This window comes from Bos mutus, chromosome 8 (genome assembly GCF_027580195.1).
Source record: "Bos mutus isolate GX-2022 chromosome 8, NWIPB_WYAK_1.1, whole genome shotgun sequence".
NCBI lineage: Eukaryota > Metazoa > Chordata > Mammalia > Artiodactyla > Bovidae > Bos > Bos mutus.
The window spans coordinates 38,133,455-38,160,118 of NC_091624.1; the positions used below are offsets into that span (position 1 = coordinate 38,133,455).

General features: G+C 44.7%; 2 protein-coding genes and 1 pseudogene across 3 annotated transcripts in view; all 3 read right to left on the reverse strand.

The window, feature by feature from the left end:
• EPHX2 (epoxide hydrolase 2) overlaps positions 1-26,664 on the reverse strand; it is a 91,555-nt gene that overhangs the window by 27,120 nt on the left and 37,771 nt on the right. The window contains exons 6-9 of one of the 2 annotated variants that reach the window (XM_070375479.1): positions 11,082-11,156; positions 5,727-5,822; positions 5,134-5,194; positions 1,609-1,643 (exon numbers count right to left, since the gene is read on the reverse strand). In XM_070375479.1, coding sequence (XP_070231580.1) covers positions 1,609-1,643; positions 5,134-5,194; positions 5,727-5,822; positions 11,082-11,156 — 267 coding nt within the window. Of the gene's footprint in view, positions 1-1,608; positions 1,644-5,133; positions 5,213-5,726; positions 5,823-11,081; positions 11,157-26,664 lie in introns of both variants that reach the window. The other variant, XM_005903008.3, reaches the window with a different exon arrangement.
• LOC102267532 (nascent polypeptide-associated complex subunit alpha pseudogene) lies at positions 2,088-2,842 on the reverse strand (annotated as a pseudogene).
• Positions 23,477-24,953, reverse strand: LOC138988969 (DNA-directed RNA polymerase II subunit GRINL1A). Its single transcript, XM_070376092.1, has one exon. The coding sequence runs from the start codon at positions 24,819-24,821 to the stop codon at positions 23,709-23,711; it is 1,113 nt and encodes a 370-aa protein (XP_070232193.1). The 5' UTR covers positions 24,822-24,953; the 3' UTR covers positions 23,477-23,708.

Genomic DNA, 26,664 nt, shown 5'->3' on the forward strand with positions numbered 1-26,664 from the left:
CTTGTCATGTAAGCTCGAGCCGACTAATGCATACACTAATGGGGAATTTAGCTGAGAGATTCCCAGAAACTCCATGACGTGCAAAGTGGCAGCACCCATGAGGTTCCCGATGAGGAACCAACAGACTGTCTGATGTAAGAGCATCTCCAAGGGGTGAAGGGTGCAGAACTGTGGTCCAGCTACAGTGACTGGGGTGAACTGAGTCCCCCATCAGCAAGAAAAGTGATTAAGGAGGAATGTGGGAAATGAAATAAACACAGGAACCCCTTTACCTTCTCCTCCTAGCTGATACTGTCCATACCACTCCCTCAGCACTAAAGTTTTATTCATAGCATCTCTCCACTTCCTTCTTTCTTTATCATTCCCTTAATTTATGGTTCTCAGACTGGTTCCTCAGACTTGCCTGAGCACGGGCACTGTTTGCCGAGTCCACAACTCTGCTTTGGAAGCAACTCAGAGCGTGGGCTTTGCTTTTTGGCAACTTACAGAGGCTGTTCACAGGCTAGAGTGAAGTCAGGGTCACTAATTCCAGGGCAGCCAGAATCCTGTGCTGTTCCTGGGACCACTTCATTTCTAACAAGAAACAGCATCATTCTCACAGTTCCCTGAAGGATCTCTGGTCCTGGGGAAATCATTTCCAGAAGGAAGGTCCTGGATCCATACATATTCTCAGGGGTCTACCCAGATAACTATCCACTGGAAAACTCACTAAGTGTACTTTTTCTGTATAACAGGTAGGCTTATACCTGGGCAGGCCACAGTCCCCTCATCCTGCCAGTAATAAGCATTTGTATTTTAGCATAATCAGTGGCATCACCAGTTTCCAGGCCACACAGGAGGCTGTTTCTTCCTCCCGGTCCCTCCAGCCTTTGCTTTTGCTCTAGGGCTGATGGAGGTTTGGGAGCAAGCTCTGAGATGAGGGTCCCCCTCCTAATGGTGCTTATGCCTTAGAATAGGAAGACCACTGCAGTCTCCAGTCCACACACCCACTCCCAGGGTCTGACCAAAAATGTCTTTACCAAAATAAAGTGATTTTTAAAAATTCTCAGGATAGAAAGTTGATATGGTGGAGTAGTTAAGAGCAGGATCAGGGGAGCTACTATAGAATTCAAACCTGGCTCTAAAACTGTTGACCTCAGGCAAATTATATGACTCCTTGTACTCAATTTCCTTTTCCATCAAACACTTAGAAAAATACTTGATATACAGGGTGTGCGTGCATGCTGAGTTGCTTCAGTCATAACTCTTTGCAACCCTATGGACTATAGCCTGCCAGGCTCCTCTGTCCATGGGATTCTCCAGGCAAGAATACTGGAGTGGGTTGCTATGTCCTTCTCCAGGGAAACTTCCCAACCCTGAATTCCAACCAGCATCTCTTACGTCGCCAGCTTTGGCAGGCAGGTTCTTTGCCACTAGTACCACCTGGGAAAACCTACTTGATATACAGTAAATGTTGGCTATTATTTCAAAATATTTCAACCTTCAGAAAGAACTTATACCCAAATGTTGTGAAATGCTGCATTCTTAGGACTTAAATCACACTTCTTTTATCAATGAAAACACAGGATGGAAAATAAGTTACAGATGTTACCCAAAGACCCTTCTTACCTTGCTTAACACTTCCAAGGAATATTCTTCTATTTCTGCAATTATAAATAAAAGAAACATTTAATTTAATTTAATTTGTGTGATTAAAAATTCAGTTCAGTTCAGTCTCTCAGTCATGTCCGACTCTTTGCAACCCCATGAATCGCAGCACGCCAGACCTCCCTGTCCATCACCAACTCCTGGAGTTTACCCAAACTCATGTCCATTGAGTTGGTGATGCCATCCAGCCACCTCATCCTCTGTCATCCCCTTCTCCTCCTGCCCCCAATCCCTCCCAGTTACCAACAAACTAAAAAGGCCCCTTAGCAAAAAAAAACGTATCTTATTACATGATTAGATTGATACAGTCCGTACAAGGGATTCAGGGAAGATTACAATAGAGATGAATGAAAATAAACACTTAAATAATTAAAGAAAATACCCTTAGACATCTTTCCTGAATATCTGGACTGAGTCCTTCCTTTTTTTTTTTTAGTTCATCCAACAAGAAGCCATAACTTTATTAATGATAGAAACAGTACAAATTTCAAACCCAGCTGCAGTTACTCTTTTGAAACACCAAAAAAAGGTCCTCTTTTCAGATGGTTACATTGTTAATTCCATAATAGCATTTACAATATCATTACTGTTGTTCTTCAGGGCTCTGACTGCCTTTGCTCTGGACACATTTGCTTGTGACATGACCAATTCTATGTTCTTAACTTCCACACCTGTTTCATCAACCTCTTCCTCTTCACTCTCCTCTTGTACAGTTGGAGTCTGTGTGTTTTCTTGGATGTTTGAGACAGCTTCACCTTGAACTTTGAATTTCTCAGCAGCTGCTAACTGTGCTTGCTGAGATAAATCCTCAGTCTTGGCTTCCCCAAAAACAATGTAGGTATCTGAACCTGGGCTCTTGTACACATCTGGTTTTGTGATGACAAAAAGGATATTCTTAGATTTCCGGATAGTGACTCTAGTAACCCCTGTAACCTGTAGAAGACCGAGTTTGGACATAGCCTTCCGTGCCTTCTTTTCACTCCGGCTCTGTTTTGCTTTACTGACTGGTTCTTCATCGATTTCAGCTGCTGCTGCCAGCTGAGCTTGTTGTGTGGTTGCCTGTGTAGAATCCTGTTCCTCAAGTTCTGGGACTGATTCATCACTATCAGATTCTGTTCCAGACCCTGTCTCAGCCTGGGGCTGTGGCCAACTCCTGCTCTGTAGCAGGGACGGTGTCTGTGGCTTCACCAGGCATTTTGTGCGGGGAACGCGGAACCAAGATGGCGGCAGAAAGAGCTGAATCCTTCCTTTTATCTAAAATGCTTCTGTGTCATTCAAGAGGTAGTAAGCTGAGGCTGAGTTGACATGATGACATTTAGGGAACAATCTTAGAGGCACACTCTTGCCATGATAGGCTGAGTGGCCTGGAGGTGGCCCCTGAATGCCTAAGAGCCCCAGCCCATGTCAGCGGGTTTCCAACTCAGCATAGCAGGGCTGATGTGAATGTGGCTGCAGCAGCTCAGGAAAGGGGTGGTGAGCCACTGCCTGGGCTCACTAAGCTGCTAAGAGCATCCTTGACGACAGAGGGACCAGCGACTCTGCTGCACACCTGACTGCTTCCCATTCCCTCCTCCACATGGCATTCTTAAAGGTTGGGGGCTGAGGAACCCTCTGACACTGATAAAGACAATGCACTCTTGGGCAATCCAGTGCTTAAGACTTTGCCTTTCAATGCAGGGGGTGCAGGTTAGATATCTGGTCAGGGAGCCAAGATCCCACATGCCTTGTGGCCAAAAAACCAAAAACATAAAACAGAAGCAATGTTGTAACAAATTCAACAAAGACTTTAAAAATTGCCCTAATTAAAAAAAAATCTTAAAAATATAATGGATTCCTCCCTTCCCAGGGGAAATGCTCATAAACCCACATGTGGTCTCAAGGGTTCACAGGCCCTGACATCCTCGGATGGGCTCCCACTAGGGCCCATAGATGCCGGATTAAGTAAGAATCTGGCCTGCAAATTACTGTATGATTCAGCAATTCCACTTCTGGGTATATATGCCAAAGAACTGACAGAAGGGATGCAAAGAGATATTTGTACACCCGTGTTAATTGCAGCATTATTCACAATAGCCAAAAGGTGAAGCCATCCCAATGTCCATCAATGGATGCATGTATAAACAAACTGTGGTCTATTCATACAACAAAATATTGTGTGTGTGTGTGTTCAGTCCCTCAGTGGTGTCCGACTCTTTGTAACCCTATGAACTGTAGCCCGCCAGGCTCCTCTGTCCATGGGATTATTCTGGAAAGAATACTAGAGTGGGCTGCCATGCCCTCATCTAGGAGATCTCCCCCACCCAAGAGTCAAACCTGCATCTCCTGAGGCTCCTGCATTGTCAGGCATATTCTTTTATCACTGATCTACTGAGCCTCCCACAATGGAATATTATTCACCCTTAAAAAGGAAGGAAATTGTGATACAGGGTATAACATGGATGAACCCTGATGACATTATGCTAAGTGAAATAAGTCAATTACAAAAGGATAGATACTGTATGATCCACTTAGATGAGGTACCTGGTGAAGTTTATAGAATCAGAGAGCAGAAGGGAGCTTGATGGAAACTGAGGGGAGGGAGAATGGGGAGTCACTGGTTAATGGTCCAGAGATTCAGTTCTGCAAACTGAAAAAAGAAGCTGCTGCTGCTAAGTTGCTTCAGTCATGTCCGACTCTGTGCGACCCCAGAGACAGCACCAGGCTCCCCCGTCCCTGGGATTCTCCAGGCAAGAACACTGGAGTGGGTTGCCATTTCCTTCTCCAATGCATGAAAGTGAAAGGGAAGTCGCTCAGTCATGTCCGATTCTTTGCGACCCCATGGACTGCGGCCTACCAGGCTCCTTCGTCCATGGGATTTTCCAGGCAAGAGTACTAGAGTGGGGTGCCATTGCCTTCTCTGAAAAAGAAGCTGCTGCTGCTGCTGCCAAGTCGCTTCAGTCGTGTCCGACTCTGTGCGACCCCATAGATGGCAGCCCACGAAGCTCCCTCGTTCCTGGGATTCTCCAGGCAAGAACACTGGAGTGGGTTGCCATTTCCTTCTCCAATGTAGGAAAGTGAAAAGTGAAAGTGAAGTTGCTGAGTCTTGTCCGACTCTTAGCGACCCCATGGACTTCGGGGTCCACCAGGCTCCTCCATCCATGGGATTTTCCAGGCAAGAGTACTGGAGTGGGGTGCCATTGCCTTTTCTGGAAAAAGCTAGATGGTACCAATTACACTTTATATCCTCACTGACTCACAGGAGACTCCCTTGGGGGCACAGAACGCTGAGTTTCTTATATTCATTCAGAGTATGAGGACCAGAGTCATCTGGGGCCCAAAGTGCACAGACATGGACACTGCAGGAACTGGGAGGGGATGGGGTAAGTCAGACCTCCTGGAAGGGCTGCCTGCTCTGACATGAGACCAGGGGAAGACAGTACAGTTGGAGAGCTCAGACAGTCAGAGGGCATGACTCACACAGGAACAGCTGTAAAACAGCTAACTCACCAGGAGGAGCAGATGACTCTCCGTAGCCTTTCATGTCCACAGCTAGGACCCGGAAACCTGCCTGGGCCAGAGCAGGGATCTAGAGCACAAACATTTCAGAACCCCTCTGGTGTGGTCTCATTAGTATTTTTTTGGACACTCCCTCTTTGCTTCTTATAAATGGCTTGATTCTAAGTGCCACATGATACTACCTGGAATCCTTGCCATGGGGTTGGAATCTCACTGGGATGGGGCTGCCATGGATGGTGGTAGGGTTTGTACACTGCACCTACTGCGACACGAGAGAGAGTAGCTTTCCTAGTAAAGACCTTGCAGATTTTTATAATCACTACAGACACTTCCCAGCAGGTGGCATAAAGCATCTTGAGGAAGTCGACCTTTATGTAATCTGCAAAGAGATTATAGGAACTAGCACACCTCTGAGCTCTGAAGCCATCTCCAACCCCAATATTTCAGAGATATCACGGTCATCCTTGGGAGACGATGCTCCACAGCAAGGTGTCAGCTTCTTAACGATAGCCAAGGCTGGGTCACACTGTCTAGATGCTTCCCTCCCCTCACCTGACCATGGTGTTTCTCCCAGTTTCCCTTACCTGATACCGCCAAGAGAACCAACTCTCAGGAAATCCATGGCAGAGGCACACGACAGGGCCAGAGCCCAGCTCCACAAAATGCAGACGTACCCCTGGCTGTAGAAGAGAGAGGGGAACAGGGAGTGATCACAGCCTGCAGGCCAGAGGGAACCAACACCTCTTCCCCAGACCACACGGCCATTTCAGTATGCTGCCAGATCACTTGCGCCTGGCCTGGCTTTCTCAGCGAAAACCCCCAATGTTAGAAGAAAATGTCTGAGAAGAGACAAATGGTCAAACTGTGCAACAGAAATAGGCAGCTTCACTGGAACAAGAAAAGCATGAAAAGAAGATCATAATGTCAATCCTAAAGAAAGGAAATGCCAAAGAATGCTCAAACTACCGCACAATTACACTCATCCACACGCTAGTAAAGTAATGTTCAAACCTCTCCAACCCAGGCTTCAGCAATACATGAACCGTGAACTTCCAGATGTTCAAGCTGGTTTTAGAAAAGGCAGAGGAACCAGAGATCAAATTGCCAACATCCACTGGATCATCGAAAAAGCAAGAGAGTTCCAGAAAAACATCTATTTCTGCTTTATTGACTATGCCAAAGCCTTTGACTATGAGGATCACAATAAACTGTGGAAAATTCTGAAAGAGATGGGAATACTAGAGCACCTGACCTGCCTCTTGAGAAACCTGTCAGGAAGCAACAGTTAGAACTGGACGTGGAACAACAGACTGGTTCCAAATAGAAAAAGAAGTACGTCAAGGCTGTATATTGTTACCATGCTTATTTAACTTATATGCAGAGTACATCATGAGAAACGCTGGGCTGGATGAAGCACAAGCTGGAATCAAGATTGCAGGGAGAAATATCAATAACCTCAGATATGCAGATAACACCACCTTTATGGCAGAAAATGAAGAAGAACTAAAGAGCCTCTTGATGAAAGTGAGACAGGAGAGTGAAAAATTTGGCTTAAAGCTCAACATTCAGAAAACTAAGATCATGGCATCTGGTCCCATCACTTCATGGCAAATAGATGGGGAAACAGTGGCTGATTTTATTTTTCTAGGCTCCAAAATCACTGCAGATGGTGATTGCAGCCATGAAATTAAAAGACACTTACTCCTTGGAAGAAAAGTTATGACCAACCTAGACAGCATATTCAAAAGCAGAGACATTACTTTGCCAACAAAGGTCCGTCTAGTCAAGGCTAAGATTTTTCCAGTAGTCATGTATGGATGTGAGAGTTGGAATATAAGGAAAGCTGAGGGCCGAAGAATTGATGCTTTTGAACTGTGGCGTTGGAGAAGACTCTTGAGAGTCCCTTGGACTGCAAGGAGATCCATCCAGTCCATCCTAAAGGAGGTCAGTCCTGGGTGTTCATTGGAAGAACTGATGTTGAAGTTGAAACTCCAATACTTTGGCCACCTGATGTGAAGAGCTGACTCATTTGAAAAGACCCTGATGCTGGGAAAGATTAACGGCAGGAGGAAAAGGGCACAACAGAGGATGAGATGGTTGGATGGCATCACTGACTCAATGGACATGAATTTGGGTAGGCTCCAGGAGTTGGTGATGGACAGGGAGGCCTGGCCTGCGGTGGCTAATGGGGTCGCAAAGAGTTGGACATGACTGAGTGACTGAACTGAACTGAATTGAAGTGAACGTTGGAAAACAAACTGATTTTGCTTTCCTCCCTAAAAGGCCCTCATATCCTGTCGGGGTTTCTGGTACCATATGTATTGCATATTTTAAACTAGGGGCTGGGGCTTTCCTGGTGGTCTAGTGCTTAACAATCCTACTTGCAATGCAAGGGACACCAGCTCCATCCGAGGTTGGGAGGATCCCACATGCCACGGGGCAACTAAACCCGTGCACCACAACTAATGAGCCTGCACTCTGGAGCCCAAGAGCTGCAGCTACTGAAGGCCGTGCACCCTAGAGCCCATGCTCTGCAATAAGAGAAGCCATGGCAACAAGAAGCCTGAGCACCACAACTACAGAGTAGCCCCCTGCTTGCTGCAACTAAAGAAAGCCCTCGAACCGCAACAAAGACCCAGCATAAACAAAAATAAAATCAATTAATTAATTAAAAATAAAGTAAACTGGGGGCTGCTCTCGTGCAGGGCATAATATTCAGATGAAGGTGCAGAACACCGTGATTGTTACGTTAAAAGCCGTTTGTCTCTTGAATATGAATTTTTTTCCCCAGCTCTGCTATACTTCTGGTCTTTGGTGGACTACACAGGTGTGCCTAAGACTGCTCGGGCTGAAAATCCACCTTCTTCTCTACTCCTTGGCTTCTGCTGACATTTTCCAGGCCTCTCCCAACCTCGTTGCAGTGGGTGTGGCCGTGTGACTTAGCCAGTGCTGCCTGAGTGCAAGAGCCCTGAGTTCCATCTGGGCCATAAACCTCTCTCGCACCTGGTTCCCCCTCACTTTTCCTATCTGTACCCGAATGGACTGGACTGTGAGGAAGGAAGAACCTGCAAAAAGAAGAAGCCTGGGTGCTTGAATGACTGTGAGGAGAGAGCCCATTCCCAAACCACAACGGATTTCGCTGCCAGACAGAAACAAACTTGGGAGTCAAGCCACTGGAAGTGTGGGGCTACTTATTACAGCATCGAGCCTACCCTGACCATTACAGCAGGGTCTAAGCAAAAGAGCTAAAGCAATATATAGTCAAAGCACCCTATTTTCTCCTCAAAATACATATCTTTAAATTTCTAATGGAAATAAATGAAAAAAAAAAATAAGCTCCATCTTATGGAAATCTACTTGGAATGACTCTATTTCACTGCAGGTCATACAACTCCAAGGTGGGCATTCCAAACTGGAAGTTTCACTCATAATTCCCAATGAGCTATTTTGCTCAAGAAAATATCAGGCTGATGTTTCACAAACTATTTCATGGACAATAGTTTTGTTTTTTGTTTTTTTTAAATCAGAATATGTTCTATAGTCTTTCCTTCAGTACTTGGCAAAGAAAGGGAATTGAACTTTTTTGTTTAGGCAACAGTTAATATGCATGGGGTCGCTAAGAGTCGGACACGACTGAGCGACTTCACTTTCACTTTTCACTTTCATGCATTGGAGAAGGAAATGGCAACCCACTCCAGTGTTCTTGCCTGGAGAATCCCAGGGATGGGGGAGCCTGGTGGGCTGCCATCTATGGGGTCGCACAGAGTCGGACACGACTGAAGTGACTTAGCAGCAGCAATATACTTTAATTTGTAAAACTTGACTTTTGCATGTAAAATTGTTATTTAGTCGCTAAGTCATTGGACTCTTTGGCGACCCCATGGACTATAGCACACCAGGCTCCTCTGTCTATGCGATTTTCCCGGGCAAGAATACTGGAGTGGGTTGCCATTTCCTTTTCCAGGAATTGAACTTTAAATTCTATACTCCTTTATATTGAAAAATATTACAGTGCTTTTGTTCAGTCAAATGATCCTAACCGCCCTCTGTTCTTAATGGATCTTAACTAAAAGGCTTGTTCTTTCAGCTGAGTAGCTCAGCAAACACCTGCACTTTCCCATCCTTTGAACAACTTGTTAACACAACTGTCATTAAGCCAGAAATCGGAGATCTATTATTAGCCCACTTTGAGTTTCACTGGCATCAAGGCAACAGTACCCTCAGAGCCTAGGATCCCCAGAGGCCACTACCCCAGTCCTTAAGTTTGGGGTGAGGCCAGAGGAGGTGGTTAGGCAGCTCTGAATCACACTCCTTCAAGGTCAAATAGGAATCTATTGAAACTGGCTGGATATGCAAACATCAGGAGGATTGTGAGAACAAACACTGTCCACTGGGTTGGAGACGCAGGGTCACAGCCCAGACCCCAGCCCCAGGCAAGGAGGCCCTCATGCTGATTCAGTATTAGAGATGAGGTCTGGAGGGAGCTTATGAAACCTTCACCACTCCAGGAGTACCCAGGACCGCACTCACTGATGCTCACCAGAAACGCCCTTTCTCACTGTTCAAATCCCACTCATTGTCTGATGCCTGCTTCGCCACTGAGCCTTATCCCCAGCAATTACATTATAGTCACTTTCTCCATCCCCATAGCACCCATTCTGAGTACCTGAGTCACTGCCAGTAGGGCCATATCCTGTGATGTCACCATGGGAAATATTTTCCTGGCAGACTGCAGACCGCACAAGTCCCGAGGTCATGGAAGACCTCCATTCATCTAGGTTGTTTCTTGAGGTGCCGAGCAAACAGCAATGCTCCCTGAATATCCCTGTGGCTCTCCTCCAGGACATCAGGCACCCCCCCACACACACACCCAGGTCCCAGACCCGCACAGCTCAGGACACCTGCTCTCTTTGTCCTCAGCTCTCTTCTTTGTGGAGCATGAGGCACAACACCCCATGATCAACACAGGATATTTCAGTTAATCCTTACAAGAACACCAAGACCAGGTATTAGCACCGTCACATCACATAGCTGTGTATACTGAGGTTCAGGACATTAAGAAATGTACACATATGTGTAGACTTAGTAAGTGCCAATGCAGGATTCTAACTGGTTCTTTCCGGCTCCAAAGCAACTGTTGGGGTTTTTTTTGTTGTGTGTCAGCTAACCCATAGCTATACTTGCTTTTTTAGTTTAAGTGGTAACAGTGCCAAATGAAGAAAGATCCCAAAATGAACCTGAGTAGATGTCCCAAAGCCCTGTCCTGTATGCCAACTGGGTCGGAAGTCAGGGCCCCTCTGCACATGGCCTTGGTCTTGCCGTAGCTCTGATCCCTGGGCTTAAAACTGGCCATCTCCCTCTTTTTCTTTTCCCTGCATTTTCCCCAGGACAGGTCTGGTGCCTCCCTGCACCCTTCATATCTGGCTCATGCCTGACACAAAGGAAGGCCCCAATCACACCCGCCAGATGAAATAATGAAATTAAGTGCCAGACACACAGGATGTGCAGGCCAAGCAAGGCCCCCACATGGCCTGTTGTTTGGTGGGAGTCTGATCACACTGGCCCACATCTGTTGTCAAGTTTTGAGGAATGATGCTTTTGTTGTGTTGTTGTTTAGTTGCTAAGTCATGTCCAATCTTTTTTGACCCCATGGACTCTATAGCCCACCATGCTCCCCTGTCCTTGGGATTTCCCAAGCAAGAATACTGGAGTGCGTTGCCATTTCCTTCTCCAGGGGATCTTCCTGATCCAGGGATCGAATCCATATCTCTTGTATTGGCAGGTGGATTCTTTACCACTGAGCCACCAGAGAAGGTGGATGCTTGTGGGAAAGGCCTTTTCCCTATAAATGGTGGGTGTGCAGCTCCCCAGGAGATTTCACAAATGTACATGGGCTGGTTGGAGAGGACTCGGCTGACAGCGAGAGCGCATGGACTCACCTTTATGGGCACGTATCCATGGGTCATGGTGCTTGGATCACATGAGATGGGCTGGGGGGCTGCGGTTTGGAGAAGCTGAAAGTAAGAGACACACAGTAAGGGAGATGGCTCTGCTTCTGTCCACAAGACCTCTGAGTTCACACAAAGTATTGCAAGACAGCCCCAGGTTGTGCCATGGACTCCTGAGCTGATGAGGTGACTGACCTACTGGCCCCCTCTCCCCTCGGGTCATAGCCAGGCTTCACTCCCTCCATTTCCCCTTGGGTCAGTGGAGTCTAATAACTGAGTTCTGGCCAATGGGTAGCAGACAAAAGAGTATGGCCCATGCAACTAGAGGTGATCATACTGAGAGAAGCAACTCAGAAAGAGAAAAGACAAATACCATATTGTCACTTATAGGTAGACTCTAAAATACACACAAATGAACCTATCTGTGAAAGAGAAACAGACTCAGACAATAAACAATAAGGCCCTACTATAGAGCACAGGGAACTATATTCAATGCTGTTGTGTAGTCGCTAAGTTGTGTCTGACTCTTTTGCGATCCCAGGGACTGTAACCCACTAGGCTCCTCTGTCCATGGGATTTCCCAGGCAAGGCTACTAGAGTGGGTTGCCATTTCCTTCTCTAGGGGATCTTCCCAGACCAGGAATCGAACCTGCATCACCTGGATTGCAAGAGGATTCTTTACCGCTGAGCCACCAGGGAAGCTCATGGAAAAGATTTTTAAAATGCATGAAAAATAAAAGAAGAAGAGCGTGGTCTGACCACCAGACCTGTGAAAATCCACGGGCAAATAATGGAGGAAGTAGACTGTGAAACTGACCTCCTTTTAAAAACGGAAGAGTCTGCCTGGGAATCTGTAGAGGGTGAGACTGGTGGGTCTCCACCCATGCAGTGTTCAGAAAGGACCCAGGGTGAGGTGACAGGGATGGGCAGCTGGGTGCCTCTGACAGTGATGAGGGAGTCAGGACAGCCCCCAGGGCCAGTGTACCCTGGAGTCCTTTTCCTAATGTGTCCCCAACTTCCCAGATCACACACCAGGGGCTGTCTCCCTGATTCCATGGGTGGGGAAGGTGGGGATTTCCTCCACACACATGGTTCTCCCATGTTTTTGTCCAGCTTATAAAGCCCACTCATGACTGATTCCCATAGCCTTTCTGACAGATAAGAGGCACTTCCCACTTTAAAAAGGAGTGATTAGCATTTTTCCTTACACCTTCCCCATGCCTCTTAGGAGGACAAGTGGGACATAGCTTACTTTCCCTATTATAATAAGGCCGGTGTGTATGGCTCAGATGTGATGAGGGGATAAATCTCGTAAGTGGGAGCAGCAAGTGGCCACTCTAATTCCAGGTTTGGCGCTTCCTTCTCTGCTGCACAAGGCTTCTGGGCTTGTGGAAAGACAAATCAAGCTTGGGAGAGATGCTCTAACGTTGTGAAGTCATTGTGCTGTGTGTGCTATGCTAAGTTGCTTCAATCGTCTCTGACTCTGCGATACTATGGACTGTAGCCCACCAGCCTCCTCCGAGTCCATGGGATTCTCCAGACAAGAAAACTGGAGTGGGTTGCCATTTCCTTCTCCAGGGGATATTCTAGACCCAGGGATGGACCTGAGTCTCCTGCATTGGCAGGTGGGTTCTTTACTACTGAGCCACTTAACTTCCCCCAAAAGACCCCTCAAGGCACCACTGTGGTCTGGCTTTGTTTTCACCACATGCTTTGTGCAAAGGAGGCACCACTATTATTGAAGATCTACAATGACTGTGTAAGAGATTAGAAAATATATTAATATATCTCAGTCTCTGCCTGGCACAGAGCTCATGAAGCCCTTGTAAATTCTTAAGTAGTAACAGTGCTCATTGAAAAAGCAAGAGAGTTCCAGAAAAACATCTATTTCTGCTTTATTGACTATGCCAAAGCCTTTGACTCTGTGGATCACAATAAATTGGAAAATTCTGAAAGAGATAGGAATACCAGACTACCTGACCTGCCTCTTGAGAGATCTGTATGCAGGTCAGGAGGCAACAGTTAGAACTGGACATGGAACAACTGACTGGTTCCAAATAGGAAAGAAGTATGTCAAGACTGTATATTGTCACCATGCTTATTTAACTTACATGCAGAGTACATCATGAGAAATGCTGGGCTGGAAGAAGCACAAGCCGGAATCAAGATTGCCAGGACAAATATCAATAACCTCAGATATGCAGATGACACCACCCGTATGGCAGAAAGTGAAGAGGAACTAAAAAGCCTCTTGATGAAAGTGAAAGAGGAGAGTGAAAAAGTTGGCTTAAAGCTCAACATTCAGAAAATGAAGATCATGGCATCTGGTCCCATCACTTCATGGCAAATAGATGGGGAAACAATGGAAACAGTGGCAGACTTTATTTTCTTGGGCTCCAAAACCACTGAAGATGGTGATTACAGCCATGAAATAAAAAGACACTTACTCCTTGGAAGGAAAGTTATGACCAACCTAGATAGCATATTAAAAAGCAGAGACATTACTTTGCCAACAAAGGTCCCTCTAGTCAAGGTTATGGTTTTTCCAGTGGTCATGTATGGATGTGAGAGTTGGACTATAAAGAAAGCTGAGTGCTGAAGAATTGATGCTTTTGAACTGTGGTGTTGGAGAAGACTCTTGCAAGTCCCTTGGACTGCAAGGAGATCCAACCAGTCCATCCTAAAGGAAACCAGTCCTGAATGTTCATTGGAAGGACTGATGTTGAAGCTGAAACTCCAATACTTTGGCCACCTGATGCGAAGAACTGACTCACTGGAAAAGATCCTGATGCTGGGAAAGACTGAGGGCAGGAGGAGAAGGGGATGACAGAGAATGAGATGGTTGGATGGCATCACTGACTCAATGAACATGAAGTGAAGTGAAGTGAAGTCGCTCAGTCGTGTCCGACTTTTTGCGGCCCCATGGACTGTAGCCTATCAGGCTCCTCCATCTATGGGATTTTCCAGGCAAGAATACTGGAGTGGGTTGCCATTTCCTTCTCCAGGGATATTCCCAACCCAGGGATCGAACCCGGGTCTCCCGCGTTGTAGGCAGACGCTTTTACCATCTGAGCCACTAGGGAAGCCAATGAACATGAGTTTGAGTAAACTGCGGGAGTTGATGATGAACAGGGAGGCCTGGCATGCTACAGTCCATGGCATCACAAAGAGTCTGACACGACTGAGCGACTGAACTGGACTGAACGGAAGAGTGCTCAGAGCATCTTTTGTTCTAATGAGGTGACTCTGGGTGGGTTCCTGGGTGGAGGCTGGTCACCAGAAAGACAAAGCCAGGATTAGAAGCTTGGGATTTTCAGCCACCTCCCCCTTCCCCACAATGTCTGGAAGGGGAGGGAGGGAGGAAGGGCTGGAAGTGAAGTTAATAATTGATCGTGCCTACATGAGGAAGTCTCCATGAACATCCACCCAACTCCAGGAGCATGGAGTTCAGAGACCTTCTAGGCTGGTGAAATCCACACTGAAAGGGTAACATGCCACAACTCCAGGGAGACAGAGGCTCCTGTGCTCGGGACCCTCCCAGATCTTGCCCTGTGCCTCCCTTCATCTGGCTGTTCATCTGTGTCCTTTATTAAATTCTTTTATAAACTGGTTAGGGTTAGGGTTCTCCAGGGGATCTTCCCAACCCAGGGATCGAACCTGGGCCTCCTGCATTGCAGGCAGATTCTTTCCCGACTGAGCCACCAGGAAAGCCCGAATAACACTTTATAAACGTGTAAACAAAAGTGCTTCCCTGAGTTCTGTGAGCCACTGTAACAAGTTAATAGATTCGGGGGGTGGGGTTCTGAGACGCTCCAATTTATAGCCAATCAGTTGGAAGCACAGGTGACGACTTCAATGTGGGGTTGGCATCTGAAGTCGAGGGGTCAGTCTTGTCAGACTGAGCCCTTAACCTGTGAGCTCTGATACCCTCTCCAGGTAGATGGTGTCAGAACTAAGCTAAACTGAAGGCCACCGGCTCATGTGGCAGAGTGTCAGGGAATGTTCCACAGTAGGATTCCTGTGTGCTGTTTCCTATCTCTCTTGAACCCTCTGTTCCTTATCAGTTCCTGATAGGAGCGAGAGGAGTGGCAAGCCACTCCCAGGACTGAGGTCAAAGAGATGGGATTCTTGCATAGGATTTCCTTCATTAGCTTTTCCATATGGTGAAAGGGATTATCTACGACCCTCTTTTGATATGGATTGCCTTTTGGCCTTATGGCCTCTACTGCTCTTTGTTTCCTTGGTAACTCCCGGTAAAGCCTGGTCTTTTGATCTTTATCTGAAGAAGCTATCTTGTAATATGGTATATATACTCACACAAAACTCAATGAAGCACACTTGTTCCATCAGACTTGGGTCCCTGTGCCCTTCCTTCTCTCTCTCTCTCTTTCTGTCTTATTCCCTGGAGTGTGAAGGCCAGCTGCATAACCCAGGGAATATTACCCTCTTTCCTTCTTTCACTTTCTTATCGTCGACTCTGGACCACCAGGTTCTGGTCCACTGAAGGACCCCAACAAGTGGCGCCCAGAACAGGGGCCTGGTATATGCGGTACTTCGGACAGAGTGACTCAGGGCCTATTGAGGCCGGTAAGTACAAGGACATGGGTCAAACGGCTGGAAAGCCCCCCTCACTTTTCTACTTCATCATCTATTTAAAGTTCAGGGACTTTCGGTTTTGTGCCAATGAGTAGAGGCTTGCCTTCAAACAATAGTTGAACATAATCCCTGGTTCCCTGATGAAGGCAGTTTTGATTTAGAAATTTGGCACTGGGTCAAAGAGAATGTTGAACAAGCCGCTAGACGGGGAAAAAATATTCCAATTGATTTCTGGCCCCTGTGGGCTCTCATTAAAGCTGTAATCTGCCATTTCAAGGCAATTCTAGCTCTCCCGATATTCGACAACAGACAGAACGCTTATTACATTAATATGAATTAAATGATGAAATTTTACAAAAGGCCCAATTAGAACAACATAAAATATTTCAGAATTTTCCTACAAGCCCTGCCCCGGCTGCTCCAAATGCTCCTCCTCTGCCAACAGGCGCGAATTCAAAAGTCTCTCTTTTTCTAGAACTTAATGCTTCTGACGACTCTCCTGAGACACTTTGTGACACCAAAACTGGCAATACTTTTCTGGATAATAATGCTATGTCCTTAGCACAAATTCATATTTGCAAAAAATTGCTACCTACTCACTCTCCTTTGCGACAGAGGCACTCTGATTTGCTGGCTTTGCAATCACAAGTCTCTGAAGCCGATGGTTTTTTCTGCCTTCCCAGTTTTAGGAAATGCAAATGCTCAAAGGCAAACAATATCTCAATATGAGGGTATTAACTTTTCTCACATGCAACAAATGAAAAAGGCTGTAACTATGTATGGCCCACATTCACCTTTTACTAGAAAAATTCTAAATGCTATGGTGTCTTCTACTGGAACCTTTATTCCCTATGATTGGTCAACTTTAATAAAAGCTCTCCTTAAACCAGGAGAATATCGTCAGTGGACAATGTGGTTTTAAGATGTAGCCAGAGATCATGCTAACAAAAACACTCGAGCTGGCACTCCCCCAAACCAAATTACTTTTGAAATGTTAACTGGCACTGGACAATTTGACGCTATAGAAGCTCAAATACAATGCCCGCCTTTGTTGCATGAATAATTAAAAACAGTGGCTCTTGAAGCTTGGGATGGAATTACTCCTCAAGGGGAGCCTACAGGTAGCTACACTAAAATATTACAAGGACCTAATGAAACTTATGCTGATTTTTTTAGCTAGATTAGAAACTGCTATTTCCCGTACTGTAATCAGAGAAGAAGCTAAAAGGCAACTTGAGAAATTACTTGCTTATGAAAATGCAAATCAGGGATGTCAAAAGGCTATAGCCCCAATTCGTGAGACAGGGACTATTATTGATTATTTGAAGGCTTGTCACAATCTAGCATCAGAAACTCAAAAAATGCAAATGCTAGCTGAAACAATGGCTGCTTGCTTTAAAAAGGGAAATGGGGGATATTTTACATGCGGGGATAAGAACTATTTAAAAAGGGATTGTCTTAAGTAAGCTAATAAAAAACCTCCAAAAGTCTGCCCCCACAAATCTTCGGTCTTTTACTCAGCCGATCTAGTTTGACTTCTAAAGGAATTAATTAACTGTTCACCCTGGAGTAATCGATTCAGATTATAAAGGAGAAATTCAAATTATGATGTCATCTAAGATTTTATGGCAATTCAAAAGGGGGGACAAAATTGTTCAATTACTTCTTTTACCCTACATTTCTATTAACTCCTCTAATGATGTACGGACAGGCGGATTCGGCAGTACAGATCAAAAACAATCTTTATGGACATCATTGGTATCTGAATATGCCTGACCAAATATAAATATCAAAATTAACAGTAAAAGATTTTCTGGTCTCCTTGATATTGGATCTGATATTACTATTATATCCAAACATTTATGGCCCAAATCCTGGCCTATACAAAAAATCTCTTGCCAAATTGCAGGAATTTCTCAAATCAAAGTACAAGAAGTTCATCAAAGTGTTCAAATCTACCCATGTGAGGGACCAGAAGGTCAAACTGCAACATTAAAACCTTATGTGATAGATGCACCCCTTAATCTAATAGGAAGGGACTTACTTATGCAATGGCAAACTCAGATATACAGTCCACATTTTTCCTAGGGGCCACTGCTCATTTAACAAATAATACAATTATTAAAATAACTTGGAAGAATGATGAGCCCATTTGGACAGAGCAGTGGCCTCTTATGAAAGAGAACAGGCTGCTAAAGAACTTATAGATACACAATTAGAATTGAAACATATTGAGGAATATTACTCTCCTTGGAACTCTCCAAGTTATATTTTTGTTATAAAAAAGAAATCTAAAAACTGGCGTCTCTTAACAGACTTTAGAAAAGTTATTGCTACTGTGAAACCTATGGGTGCATTACAACCAGGAATCCCATCACCTACCACTATTCCTCAAAATTGGCACATTATTATTATTGATTTGCAAGATTGCTTTTTTAATATACCTCTATGAGATTCGCTTTCTCTCTCCTTTATCCCAATCATATCAGGCTTCATAAACGATACCAATGGACTGTATTGCCTCAAGGAATGATGAACTCCCACTATGCGTCAGTACTACGTAGCTAAAGCCCTTGAGCCTGTGAGAAAACAATTTCCTGACTTGCGACCCCATGGACTGTAGCCTATCAGGCTCCTCCGTCCATGGGATTTTCCAGGCAAGAGCGCTGGAGTGGATTGCCATTTCCTTCTCCAGGGCATATTCCCGACCCAGGAACTGAACCCGGGTCTCCTGCATTGCAGCCAGACACTTTACCGTCTGAGCCACCGGGGAAGCCCTGTTATCCTTTATATGAATGATATATTGTTTTCGGTTCCATCCGTTTTAGAAACTCAACGTATGTTTGATACAGCTCAACAATGCTTATACTCTGGATTAATTATTGCCCCTGAAAAAATTTAAGCCTCTACACCTTATCATTACTTAGGATTTGTTGTTAATAGACAACTTATTACTACCCAACTAACTCAGATTCATACTGATAACCTTAAATGATTTTCAGAAACCCTTGCTGCTGCTGCTGCTAAGTCACTTCAGTTGTGTCCGACTCTGTGTGACCCCATAGACGTCAGCCCACAGGCTCTATCCCCCATCCCTGGGATTCTCCAGGCAAGAACACTGGAGTGGGTTGCCATTTCCTTCTCCAATGCATGAAAGTGAAAAGTGAAAGTGAAGTCGCTCAGTCGTGTCCGACTCTTCACGACCCCATGGACTGCAGCCTACCAGGCTCCGCTGTCCATAGGATTTTCCAGGCAAGAGTACTGGAGTGGGGTGCCGTCGCCTTCTCCATCAGAAACCCTTAGGTGATATAAATTGGATTAGACCCTCTTTCAGTTCAGTTCAGTCGCTCAGTCGTGTCTGACTCTTTGCGACCCCATGAATCACAGCACGCCAGGCCTCCTTGTCCATCACCAACTCCTGGGTTCACTCACACCCACGTCCATTGAGTCAGTGATGCCATCCAGCCACCTCATCCTCTGTCGTCCCCTTTTCCTCCTGCCCCCGATCCCTCCCAGCATCAGACTCTTTTCCAATGAGTCAACTCTTCGCATGAGGTGGCCAAAGTACTGGAGCTTCAGCTTTATCATCATTCCCTCCAAAGAACACCCAGGGTTGATCTCCTTCAGAATGGACTGGTTGGATCTCCTTGCAGTCCAAGGGACTCTCCGGCATCTTCTCCAACACCACAGTTCAAAAGCATCAATTCTTTGTCGCTCAGCTTTCTTCACAGTCCAACTCTCACATCCATACATGACCACAGGAAAAACCATAGACTTGACTAGATGGACCTTTGTTGGCAAAGTAATGTCTCTGCTTTTCAATATGCTAACTATGGTGGTCATAACTTTTCTTCCAAGGAGTAAGTGTCTTTTAATTTCATGGCTGCAATCACCATCTTCAGTGATTTTGGAGCCGAAAAAATAAAGTCTGACACTGTTTCCACTGTTTCCCCATCTATTTCCCATGAAGTGATGGGACCAGATGCCATGATCTTAGTTTTCTGAATGTTGAGCTTTAGGTCAACATTTTCACTCTCCTCTTTCACTTTCATCAAGAGGCTTTTTAGTTCCTCTTCATTTTCTGCCATAAGGGTGGTGTCATCTGCATATCTGAGGTTATTGATTTTTCTCCCTGCAATCTTGATTCCAGCTTGTGCTTCATCCAGCCCAGCATTTCTCTTGATGTACTCTGCATATAAGTTAAATAAGCAGGGTGACAATATACAGCCTTGACGTACTCCCTTCCCGAATTGGAACCAGTCTGTTGTTCCATGTCCAGTTCTAACTGTTGCTTCCTGACCTGCATATAGGTTTCTCAAGAGGCAGGTCAGGTGGTCTGGTATTCCCATCTCTTTCAGAATTTTCCATAGTTTATTGTGGTCCACACAGTCAAAGGCTTTGGCATAGTCAATAAAGCAGAAATAGATGTTTTTCTGGAACTCTCTTGCTTTTTCCATGATCCAGCGGATGTTGGCAATTTGATCTCTGGTTCCTTTGCCTTTTCTAAAACCAGCTTGAACATCTGGAAGTTCATGGTTCACGTATTGCTGAAGCCTGGCTTGGAGAATTTTAAGCATTACTTTACTAGCGTGTGAGATGAGTGCAATTGTGTGGTAGTTTGAGCATTCTTTGGCATTGCCTTTCTTTGAGATTGGAATGAAAACTGACCTTTTCCAGTCCTGTGGCCACTGCTGAGTTTTCCAAATTTGCTGGCATACTGAGTGCAGCACTTTCACAGCATCATCTTCCAGGATTTGAAATAGGTCAACTGGAGTTCCATCACCTCCACTAGCTTTGTTCATAGTGATGCTTCCTAAGGCCCACTTGACTTCACATTCCAGGATGTCTGGCTTTAGGTGAGTGATCACACCATCGTGATTATCTGGGTCGTGAAGCTCTTTTCTGTACAGTTCTTCTGTGTATTCTTGCCACCTCTTCTTAATATCTTCTGCTTCTGTTAGGTCTATACAATTTCTGTCCTTTATTGAGTCCATCTTTGCATGAAATGTTCCCTTGGTATCTCTAATTTTCTTGAAGAGATCTCTAGTCTTTCCCATTTTGTTCTATTTCTTTGCATTGATTGCTGAGGAAGGCTTTCTTATCTCTTCTTGCTATTCTTTGGAACTCTGCATTCAGATGCTTATGTCTTTCCTTTTCTCCTTTGCTTTTCACTTCTCTTCTTTTCACAGCTATTTGTAAGGCCTCCCCAGACAGCCATTTTACTTTTTTGCATTTCTTTTCCATGGGGATGATCTTGATCCCTGTCTCCTGTACAATGTCACGAAGCTCCATCCATAGTTGATCAGGCACTCTGTCTATCAGATCTAGGCCCTTAAATCTATTTCTCACTTCCACTGTATAGTCATAAGGGATTTGATTTAGGTCATACCAGAATGGTCTAGTGGTTTTCCCTACTTTCTTCAATTTCAGTCTGAATTTGGCAATAAGGAGCTCAGGATCTGAGCCACAGTCACCTCCCGGTCTTGTTTTTGCTGACTGTATAGAGCTTCTCCATCTTTGGCTGCAAAGAATATAATCAATCTGGTTTTGGTGTTGACCATCTGGTGATGTCCATGTGTACAGGCCTTCTTTAGACATTGCTAATTATGAACTGAATAACCTATTTAATACTTTAAAAGGAGGTCCTGATTTAAATAGCCCTTCTTCACCTTCTCAAGAGACACGAGAGGAACTGTATTTAGTGCAAAGTAAATTACAAAAACAATTTCTTACTCACCTTAAACTAGATTTACCTCTAAAATTATTTGTACTCCCCTCTCTTCATTGTCCCACAGGACTTCTTGCCCATCAAGAACACCCAGTAGAATGGATCTATACCCATTTTAGGGGAATAAAGTCACTTACACCCTACCTTGATTTAATTGTTCTAATCATTATCAATGGAAGAAATAGGACTAAAACTCTAATTGGCTCTGATCCTCATAAAATTGTAATACTTATCAATAAATCTCAATTTGAGAATGCATTACAAACTTCTACCGATTCCAAATAGCTTTTCTGGAATATTTTGGAGAAGTTTCATTTCATTATCCTTCTGGTAAGCTGTGGAATTTCTTCAAAAGTACTGAATGTATTATTTCTTGCATTATCAGCTCACAGCCTATACCATAGCCTGAGGTTTTTTGTATAGATGGGACTAAAAACGCCAAAGCTTCATTCTAGTCTCTTAAGGAATATAAAGTCTTTTATACTAAATTTCATTCTGCTCAACAAAATGAATTATATGCTCTTATTCAAGTTGTTTGCCTACATCCTTACCCCATTAATATAGTCTATGACTCTTTATAGTCTGTTTTTGTATTAAAAAATATAGAAACCTCCACCATAAACTCCTATCAACCTATTATTCAACAACTCTTTTTCGAACTACAATCTGTTGTTAGAAACTGCAATTCTCCCATTTATATTACACATATTCGAGCACATTCTTGTCTTCCTAGCCCCATGACTATGGTAATGAACAAGCTGATAAACTGGTTTCCTTTGCTACTCCAGAGGAACAGCATGCTCTGTTGCATAACAATGCTGGCTCCCTACACCAGCTATGGAAAATCCCATAACGCCCAGCTAACGAAATTATTAGTCATTGTTCTACTGGTAGATGAAGACCCCTACATCTTCGACCCATCGCACAAGGTATTAATCCTCACGGTTTGCAACCTAATGAACTACGGCAAATGGATGTAACTCATTGCCCTGAACTTTCTCCATCTTCTTCCTTGCATGTCTGTATCGACACGAATTCTTCTTTTATTTGGGTCACACCTCTTCGTGGTGAGGTTACACAACACGTTATAACCCACTTATTAGCTTGTTTTGCTGTAATGGGAACTCCTAGTTCTACAAAAACAGACAATGGCCCTGTCTATATTGCTAGACACTTTAAACAATTTTTACAATCTTTTTCTTTAAACATATTACAGGTATTCCTTATAATCCACAGACACAAGACATAGTTGAACGAACACATCACACACTAAAGTTACAAATAAAAAAAAATAATAAAAAAGAGGGAATACACAGGAACACTACTGTCTTCCTTATCTAAAGCAGACTTTACCAGATTCCAATATAAGATGTTTTCTAAACGTATAACTATTGTTAATACAGCTTTATTTGTTTTAAAATTTTTAAACTTACCACAGGGAGATATCTTAACCAGAACAGAAAGGCATTTTGAGGAATTGAGGACACTCCTCTTCCTCTGCCCATTTGGTACCAAGACGGGTTAACGAAATAATGGAAATCTGGGAAACTAATCTTACAGGGAAAGTGGTATGCTTGAATTTCCCCAGATGGATCAAACGAACCCACATGGCTTCCCCTTCAAAAGATTCGACTCAAGGGGGCCCATGGCCTTCAAAATGGAGACGGCACAACATGCACACCAGGAGGAAGAAATTCGAATACGGGCCATGGCGGCTCTAAAGATCTCCAGGAAGCACCGCCCTCAGCGGCATCAACCATATGATCTCCCCACTTGGGGACAAATAAAAACTAATCGAGCTAAAAACTTGGACTTTGAACAGGAAATGCCTCATAGTCCTGAAAACCTCAGTTGGTCTGCGCGACCCCTGGTTGAGCCGGATTAACTAATCAGACTTAACTGGGCTTACTTACCCAACTGCCCTTTATTGCAGGCCGTAAAATGGACGGAGAAAGGACCAATCATATCAACCAATGACTCCACCAATAAGCCTGGAATGTGAAAGGGCCCTCACTTTGGGGAGGAGGGAAAACTAATTAACATTTCTTTTTTTTTTTTTACTGCCAAAATTTAATATAGTGTCATTAAACACAATATTCAAATATTCAACTTTTCAAGCACATGAAAGTTATCATCTGAAAGTGGGCTCTTTTTATAGTTTCCTTAGTGTAACTTTACAAAATTCTTTCTCTCAACAATGTCTGACACTGATCTTGACACTTGTTAGGCACTCTGATGTAAGATAATGAGATCTCAACAGGCAGAGATTTAGGAGATAATCTGAACATCCATCTTCAGAATTCATCCTCGGAGGACTGATCATCATCTTCATCCCTTACTTCTCGGTATTTCCTTGAAGACTCCCCTTCTGGATTATAGCTCTGCATTTTAATATTTAGTCTTTCAGCTAGCTTCTGTGCTGCGAGCTTGGCTTGTATCTCCTCATAACTCTGCTTCTGCTGTCTCTGAAGTGCCAGCGACTCCTCTATGGAGAGCAGCTGGGTTGGCAGGTGGTGCAGCGGCAGAAGCCGGGCCGCTGTGATATCATCAAGATGCTTCCTGTCCCTGCGCCGCCTCTCCTCTGAGGAGATGGGAGACCCTCTCCTCTGACAAGCACTGGATGAATCATGGGGCTGTGAAGGTAATACATTGGTTTTAAATTTATGTGGCGGGGGCATGGGATTTTTGGCTCGCATTTCCAGCACTTCCATGTAATGAGGCTTCTTCTGCGGCCCACTCCAGAGGCCGGCCAAGTTCTCAGGATTCCGGTTTCCTTCTGAGTGGTGTTCAGTCGGATCCGCAATTGTGATCCTTTGTAATCTATCAATGAACAGGTTGTCTGAGCTGCCAGGATGATCCTCCACTTGACCTAAGGCACAATGCTGAGGGAGACCCTCACTAGCTTGAGATGAGGAAGGCGCTGGGGCTCCGCTGCTAGAAGTTGGGTGCTCGCTCACTGTGTGTTCAGCCTCAGCTGCCTCAGCATCACCTCCTCGAGTTGGATGTGCCAGTCCCTGTTGTCGTGAGGTTGTCTGAGATGATGTGATGTTAGCTACAGAGGAACAGCCAGGAACGGGTGATGAAGTGTCAAGTATCTGGTCAGAATTCTGGGCCTTATCTCTGTCTCCATCAACAACTGCAATCGCTTTTTGCCTCTCCTTACAGTCTAAGCTAACAGGATAAAAGAGTTCACTTCTTCCTCTAACTTCTTCACGTTCTGCGATGGCAGCTTTCAGTTTGGTGACAGCGTCTGAGATCTTTTTACCTTTGTCGGGCAATTTGCAAATGAATTTTACGTTGCGCAAAAGTCTCTCCTGGCGCTTCAACATTTCCCGTAGCTCCGCCAAACTCCGCTGCCCCAAGTCCTCGGGAGTTTGGGGCTCGAAGCCGCGGGGCAGCGAGGACATTCTGCAGGGGCTGAGGCTGGAGAGGCGGTGGGCACGCGGCGTCCTCGGCAGCCCCCGTAGCTGGCGCCAGATCCGCGGCCGGCGGGGACTCCGGCGAACGAGCGGGAGTCGCCATTTTCCCGGAAGAACCTTAACATTTCTTTAGGCTATGAAGTCCTTCCCTTGTGCCTGGGCCCAGGGGAATTATGCATAAACGTCAGCCAACAAACTTGGGCTTTTGTCCTGCCTCCCCCCCAAAATTTTCAGACGTTGCTTGGACTATTTACTGCCCTTTCTTTGTCTGTGAACCAAGTTTATACTATTGAGACTTTAGGGAAAGTGTTAGGGAAAGAGTTAGGGAAAGAACAAAGAACATTATGCAAAAGGTTTACTTATAAGAACTTTACCTATACTCCTGTTCGTTGGGACAAATGTCAAGCCAAATCAGGAAAATTAATGTTTGTGGCTAATCATACAATTGTTGATTGGGGACCCCATGATAAGTGGTGATCCAGTTGCTCAGAAGAGGTTAACAGCATGGTGTGTGACTGTTACTCAAGTGACATGGAGGGTCACTGACACTACGATGGAGCATTACCATGACATAGGACTTCTTGGGTGGCTTGACGGTGGATTAGCCCCACCTCGTCCTAGGATTATCCTCGATAAACAGAGTGGGCCTGAACAATGGGACATTTGGAAACTTGCTGTGAGCACCGAACAACTTGGAACTTGGACCGGACATTTCACAGGGAACAGTCATGGTCATAGTAACTATTTCTTTTGCTATAATCAGTCATATCTTATACAGGCCTGTGTCCCACTTCCTTTTGTTATAGCCATAGGCAAAGTATTACCCACAGCATCGGGTCTGGAACTATAACTTTGCTGATTGTCTTGGTAATTATATTTGTTGTTTATCGTTGCCTTTCTATAAGGTTGGTTAATACTAAACAAACTCAACTGGTCAGGCCCTTTTTACAAATAAAATAAAATAGGGGGAATTGTCAGGAAGCATTTAACAGGAGCCTTCCTGTGTGCTGTTTTGGATCTGTCATGAATCCTCTGTCCCTTATTAATTCCTGAATATTCAGGAATTAAGTGGAGTAGCAAACTACTCCCGGGGGCTTAGGAATGCATGCATTTCCTTCGTTAGTTTTTCCATACGGTGATAAGTAACTATTTAAGACCTTTTTTATGAACCATACCATAAAAGTGATTATTTACAACCCTCTCTCTTTCATATGGATGACTTCATGTTTCCTCGATAACTTGTAAGTTTTGATTTTAGCTCTGCTGAAAATAGTTACCTTGTAAGACAGTATAAATACTCACACAGTGTTGAATAAAACACCTTTGCTCCATCAGAACTTGGGTCCCCGTGTCTTTCTTTCTATCTCTCTCTCAGGCTAATTGTCTGGAGCGCAGAAGCCTGTTGTGTTCACTTTCCCACCCAGGCTTCTAAGACCCTCTCAAGAAGGCGCTCTGTGCCTTCACCCCATCGAGAGGGCGCCAGGTGCCTTCGTGAACAGCGCAAGCCCCATGTCAGGAGCTTTATTGGTTTTCTGTGTAAACCAAGGAATATCAGCCTTTTTCTCTCTCCTTTACTTTCTTATCATCGACTCCAGACCACCAGGTTCCAGTCCATTAAAGGATCCCAACAGGGGAATACACTGGAACATTGCTATCTTCCCTTTCTAAAGCAGACTCTACTAGATTCCAACATAGATATTCCCTAAACCTATAACTATTGTTAATACAGCTTTATTTGTTTTAAGTTTTTCACACTTACCACAAAGAGGTATCTTGACAAGAGCTAAAAAACATTTCGAGGACCTGAAGGACACTTCTCTTCCTCTGCCCA

Coding starts and splice junctions, on each gene's coding strand:
- LOC138988969 (XM_070376092.1), bottom strand. CDS start 24,821: ATGTCCTCGCTGCCCCGCGGCTTCGAGCCCCAAACTCCCGAGGACTTG.